The sequence below is a fragment of the Pinus tabuliformis genome, chromosome Q (genome assembly GCF_031772625.1).
Source record: "Pinus tabuliformis cultivar Carrire ecotype Pingquan chromosome Q, CPIR1, whole genome shotgun sequence".
In the NCBI taxonomy this organism is placed as follows: domain Eukaryota; kingdom Viridiplantae; phylum Streptophyta; class Pinopsida; order Pinales; family Pinaceae; genus Pinus; species Pinus tabuliformis.
Genome location: NC_142296.1, coordinates 1,103,188,665 through 1,103,195,345, shown reverse-complemented (window position 1 = coordinate 1,103,195,345; position 6,681 = coordinate 1,103,188,665). Strand labels below are relative to the sequence as shown.

The 6,681-nt window shown below is 42.7% G+C and overlaps 1 protein-coding gene across 1 annotated transcript; it reads left to right on the top strand.

The window, feature by feature from the left end:
- The first annotated feature begins 529 nt into the window (after positions 1-529).
- On the top strand, positions 530-6,280 carry LOC149223354 (uncharacterized). The gene is made up of 2 exons (XM_089387880.1): positions 530-1,912; positions 2,048-6,280. Exons 1-2 carry the CDS (start codon positions 530-532, stop codon positions 6,278-6,280), a joined length of 5,616 nt encoding a protein of 1,871 aa, XP_089244006.1.
- The last annotated feature ends 401 nt before the right edge of the window (positions 6,281-6,681 follow it).

Below are 6,681 nucleotides of genomic sequence, written 5' to 3'. Positions count from 1 at the left end.
ATATATATATATATATATATATATATATATATATATATATGTTTCAAGTAAGATAAAATAGTGAAATAAAATCAAGCTTGATTGCATTTTTTTTAAAGTTCTTGATTGCATTTTTTTAAAGTTTTTAGAATTTTATTTATTTTCTTGCATTTTTTCATTAACATCACAAACATTTTCAATAAAAAAATTCATGTTTTGATTTTAAATAATGAAAAAAAGAAAAGGATTGTTGATGATTGACGAATGCAGAGAAAGGGACGAGCGACGGAGGTCGAAGAACCGAGGCGACGGTGAGAGTTTCGAACTAGGGTTCACGGGTGTGCAGGCCTGACAGAGTCGACGGTGTCAGGGATCGGCCCCTGTGACGAGGGACGGAAGCCGTAGACAGGGTTTCGGCCTTTCTGTCCACAACGACTCTTAACCCAGGTATTTCTTTAGAAAACCACGTTTTAAATCTAGCTGATAAATACTGATCGGGATGGACGAGACTGGGGGGGGGGGTGCAAACCCCTCCTTCAGAAATGTAGTGATGGGTGAAACCAGTGCAGAAGGAAACCTCAATGGAAACAAGGAAAACATAGCCCCGGTAATGGGCAATATCTGGCAAAAGAGGATGAAAGGTAAATGCCTTCCTCGAGCTCAGAAAAAACCTAGGTATATCATACCCTTTAATAAACTGGAGGAATACAATAGCTATATGAAGGACCATGCATTAATCTGCAAATTTATTGGCTACTGGCCTTCAGAAAAGGAGCTGAACAGATGGATAGAACTGCGATGGAAACCCCGAGGCCATATAGATCTGAAACTAGGAGCGAAGGGTTTCTTTACGGCCGTATTCACGAATCTGGAAGATAAGAACAGAATTTTTGAGGAAGGGCCGTACTTCCTGAATAATGCTGGTCTGTTTATGAAACACTGGGAGGAGCGGTATAACCCTGAAAAAGAAAAGTTAATGGATGCTCCGGTATGGGTTAGGCTGTTTGGGTTACCGGATGAGTTCTGGGACCCGGAAATCTTGGAAGGTATTGGAAACTCAATAGGTAGTTTCGTGAAGACTGCAGAGGCCACAAGAAGAGGGAAGTACAATGCCTTTGCTAGAATTTGTGTCTTCATGAACTTAGCTGAACCTCTCCCGGAAAATATTGACCTGGAATACCATGATGAAGTCTGGACGCAAGCGCTCGACTATGAACACATCCCCTTCCGTTGCCGGAAATGTCATGAATATGGCCACTTATTTAGGAACTGTCCATTGAACAAAGAGGAAGGAGAGAGGCCAGGAAAAGATAGAGCAGCAGATAGAGAGGAAGGCTTTCAACAAGTCTTTAGAAAGAAGCGACCAAATAAGGAAAACCTGAAACCCAAAACGCAAGAAACCCCCAGCACTATCAAAAGCCAAAATAAGTTCCAGGTATTGCAAGATAATGCGGAAGGGTTCGAAGTAAATCTGAATGACGATGAAGAGCCAGAGAACTCGCCAATGGAGGTTGCCCGAGAAGAGAAAGAGAAAACAGAAAGTACATACAAACCAAACAAGGAACAAACAGAGGAAAAAGAGACAGAGGAAACAATGGAGTCGCACATGGAAGTTGAAAACCAAATGGAAAATGAGGCTGAAGAGGAAAAGTTAATGAAGAGACTGCTACAGGAGTGGAAGTATTTAGATAGCAGATTTATACCGGAGAAACAAAAACAGTTATTCAAAGAGGCCTTCCAGAAATACAAGGAACGGAAGGAGGAAAACATGGAGGAACAAATTGCAGAGGCTGGGGAACAGCAGAAAGAAATACAGGAAATGGGAAATTTGGGAAAAAGCAGCAGGAAAAGAGGCCGGAGAACGCTAAATGAAACTATACAGTCAGTGGGTGAAACACTGATCAACTCTGGTAAAGTGATACCTCTGTCAGAGGTATTTTTCCCCGCCCTCCAAAAGTTTTAAATGATTGTTGTTAGTTGGAATATTAGGGGCCTACACAGTAAGGGGAAGCAAAGATATTTGAGAGATAAACTCAAAAAAGAAAAACCCAGCATTATAATACTGCAGGAGACTAAAATTGAGGCAAACCAGTTAGAAGAAATAATTGAGAGAAATAGATTGAATTACAAAGTCATGGGACAGGATGCCATAGGCGCGGCTGGAGGATTAGCAATATTGTGGAACCCAAATGAGGTACTTCTGGAAAAATGGACTAGCATGCATGGAATCTTAACCGGGATGGGAAGGATAGTGGGGACCAAGGAAACTGTAGCCGTCACAGGGGTATATGGACCCACAAACCCTGCTGAAAAAGAAAACTTTATCAACAGTCTAAAAGCGACCCGACAACTTTTTTCTGGACAACCTTGGATCATTGGAGGAGATTTTAATCTCATCCGATCCCTGGACGAGAAAAAAGGGGGAGTCCGAAGGCTGGATCAATTCATGAATAAGTTCAATGAACTGATAGAAGATCTACGAGTAGTGGACATGAAAACCATCAATGGAATCTATACATGGAATAACCGAAGAGGAGGTAAGAATCAAATTGCTACAAAACTAGATAGATTTTTAATATCTGAAGATATCCTGAACAGAGATATCTTTGTCGAAGCCAAGATCATCCCCTCTTTGGGCTCAGATCACTGGCCAATCCGATTGGAAGTGGACATTAAAAAGATCCAGGGTAAGAGACCGTTTCGTTTCGAAGCATTCTGGTTAAGGGATCCGAACTTCATCAAAAAGGCAGAGGAATGGTGGAACCAAAGCCGAGTGCAGGGTAGAGGAAGGATGCACACGTTTCATCTAAAGCTGAAAGACTTGAAGATAAAGATTAAGAAGTGGAACAAAGACGAATTTGGCAATATCATAGAAGACAAGCAAAAATTGGAAAAGGAAATGGAGGATATCCAACAGAAAATAATTGTGGAAGGCAGGACTGAGGAAAGCATCGCCACAGAAGGGGCTCTACTGGACAAAATGGAGGAAAGAAGAAAACAAGAGGAAATCCTATGGAGGCAGAAATCTAGAGTTAAGTGGCTGCGCGAAGGGGAAAGAAACACGAAGTTTTTTCATCAGGCAATGGTTAAGCACAGACAGGGGAATAGAATTCTCTCCATTAAAAGGAATAATGGTACAAGGGTTGTAGAACAAAAGGAAATCGAGCAAACTTTAGTCGAGCATCATAGAGGAATTCTCTCCGAACCCCAAGTAGATAGAGAGAGAGCTATACAGGAAATCTGCACTGCTATTCCCAGACTAGTTACGGAGGATCAGAACAAAGCCTTAATGAGAATGGTTACCTTGGAGGAACTGGAGGAGACAGTGAAATCAATGCGGAAAGGTACAGCGCCAGGCCCGGACGGCTTTACAGTCGATTTTTACCAAGCTGGCTGGCATTTTCTTGGGAAGGAAATACTAGAGTTGGTAGAAGAATCAAGGGTGCAACAGAAGGTATGGCCAGCTCTTAACTCAACCTTCTTTACTCTAATTCCTAAGGGTGAAAACATGGAGGATGCTAATGGCTTTAGACCAATAGCTCTCTGCAATGTAATATATAAGATCATAACTTCTCTTATTGCCAGACGATTAAAACCCTTGCTAGGGAGCTTAATATCGGCGGAGCAAACTGGTTTTGTGGAGGGGAGACAGATCTTGGATGGTTTAGTTGTCTCTCAAGAAGTCATCCACTCCCTCAAAGATAAAAAACGGAAAGGAATGATGATTAAGCTTGATTTATCCAAAGCCTATGATAGGCTCAACTGGAGATATCTTGAGAGAGTGCTTGCATGCTTCGGCTTCCACAAGAGATGGATTACTTGGATCCATAATCTCATCTCGTCTCCAAACTTTTCAATTTTAGTCAATGGAAACCCATCGAATACGTTTAATGCCTCCAGAGGTATTCGTCAAGGGGATCCACTGTCTCCTTTCCTGTTCATTGTGGCAGCAGAGGGTCTAGGAAGGTATATTACTAAGGAAAAAGTAGCCAACAGATTAAAAGGCCTTCGCTTATGGGGAGACAGACTCCCCCTCACGCATCAACAATTTGTTGACGATATAATGCTCTTTGGGGAGCCAACTGTTAGGGAAGTCAGACATCTGAAGAAAATCCTTGACCTGTTTGCTGAAGCATCGGGACTAGAAATTAACAGGGAGAAATCATGTGTTTTTATCTTCAACACGGTGGATCAAGTGAAGACTCATCTCATCAGAATTCTTGGCTTCAAAAAGGGTGAACTCCCTACCAAGTATTTGGGGAACATGTTAGACTTCACGACAAAAAGATTGAAAAACTGGCAAGGAATCTTAGACAGAATGAGGAAAAAAGTCTCGAGCTGGGCTTTCAGGGTCCTGAATATTGCGGGCAGAATTGTTTTAGCTAAATCAGTATTACAGGCTATACCTATTTACCCCCTATCAATAATGGCGGCCCCGAAAGGAGTTTATGGGAAGATAAGAGAAATCATCAGAAATTTCATTTGGCGAGGGTCGGAGGAAAAAAGGAAATGGGCCCTGGTGGCCTGGAATCAAATTACAGAGAGAAAAGAGAAAGGTGGATTGGGATTAAAAGACCCAGAACTGCTTAATCAAACCCTGGGAGCTAAACTCTGGTGGAGGTGGGTACAAGGGGGAAACGACCTCTGGAAATCAATATGGAGAACAAAATATAGAATGTCAGACTCTCAGTTAGATATTCTAAGGCAAGAGGAAATGCCTCGCGGATCTGCGGTGTGGGAGCTGGCCAGCCAGAATAGAGACATTGTTAAGCAACATGCTTTCTGGGAAATCAGAGGAGGCAATGAGGCTCACTTCTGGGATGACAAATGGCAGCAAAGGGAAAGATTGACAAATATACAGAGCCTTCAATCAATTAGGGATAGTATTGAGGGGAATAGATCAAGTGTCAAGGATTATTGGAAACCTGTCACCATGAATGACTGTTGGAGATCATGGCAGGATCCCACAGAGTGGGATCAAAGCCTCAATCCAGACCTACAGATAGCTTTCAAAAAGGAAATGGATTCACGGAAAATCAGGGTAAGGGAAGGAAAAGATATACTACGCTGGGGTAACACCATGAAAGGACTTTTCTCAGTAAAGGAAGCCTACTATCTCGCAAATCCCCTCAATATCAATGACGGACATCAGGGATGGAGGAAAATTTGGGACCTAAACTGGTGGCCCAAAGTAACCATTTTTGCTTGGATCGCTTTGAAAAATAAAATTCTTACTTGGGACTGCATCCGGAAACGGGGATTCTCCGGACCGTCGCGCTGCTACCTGTGTAACAAACAAGACGAAAGTAGAGATCATATCATGATTCAATGCCCGTTTATCAAACATCTATGGTCTTGCGTCAAACATACCTTTAATAAACATGGGGTGGAGATTAGCGATTTCAACGAACTGGTTCTTCATTGGAAAGAGGAAACATTCGAATGCAGAGTCATACAGAGAGCTTGGAATCTTGCTTCAGGTTTTGTAATATGGCTGGTATGGAAGGAACGTAATGCTAGAATCTTTAAAAGCATTAATAAAGAGCCGGAGAAAATTTGGGACCAGGTGACAGAGGCTCTACGAGAAACCATTCTAGTAGAGAGATGGCAGGATGAAGATTGGAAAGCAGATTTAGAAGAACAGGAAATTTTACGCAGACTAAATCTGAAATTGGAAATGGTGCAACACCAATTCAGAAAAGGGCAGAACATGCAGACTAAAAGCCCAGACAAGTTCACTTATCCCAGAGATCAATTCGTCAAGCTAAATTTCGATGGGGCCTCTAAGGGTAATCCTGGAGATGCAGGGTTTGGGGGTATATTCCGTGACAGTAGCAAACAAGTAAGATGGATATATGCCGACTGGGGAGGCAATATGACTAACAATGAGGCAGAATTCTGGGCGCTCCACACTGGATTGAGAATAGCTATCAGAAATGGGTACTCTAACTTAGAAATTTCGGGGGATTCCCAAATTGCCATTGAAATGGTCAAGAAGCTCAGGAATGGCAAAGGATGGGACAAGGTGACTAAGAGCTGGCGCACAGCAGGTATCGTTCAGGAGATAGAGGGTATGATCAAAAGAATAGATTACTGCATCTTCAAGCATGTCCGAAGAAATGGTAATCAACCCGCCGACTGGCTGGCCAACTGGGGCAGCAAAGGACAACAGAGCAAGATTGATAGCCAATGGAGGAATTCGGCGGCTAACAGGGAATGGAAAGATCTAAACACGCTCATTAAGGCCGATCATGATAGCGCCATCGGGGATTACACTCAGATTAATGAAGGACATCAGTAAACGGCAGAGACACGATCGAACTACAGCCGAAGTTCGATTGCTGAAGGTGACGGTGTTATCGGGGAACACACTTCAATTAATGCAAGATAGGACCAATTGGCAAAGTTATGATCGAACCATGACCAAAGCTCGATTACATCAGGTGCTAAATGGCATACCAATACACACAATGATGAAGCACGATGTGAAAGAAGGTACAGTGGCGGCTGAGGGGATGAGTACCAAGGAATTCGCAGTCGATGCGGTCATTAAGACGCATTGGATGAACGGAGAAATTAACGAGGTGCCCGGACACAGAGAAGCAAATATGAGTATAGATGGAACGTTTGGCGATAGTGGAGTACGGGATCCAGATAGGGCGAGGCCGAGAACCCAAATCTGGACACCATTATATATTCACA

Excerpts from the sequence above, each read along its gene's own strand:
- LOC149223354 (XM_089387880.1), top strand. The coding sequence starts at position 530 with ATGGGTGAAACCAGTGCAGAAGGAAACCTCAATGGAAACAAGGAAAAC. Across the intron at positions 1,913-2,047 it reads AAGTGATACCTCTGTCAGAG|GAGACTAAAATTGAGGCAAA; the intron begins GTATTTTTCCCC and ends ATAATACTGCAG.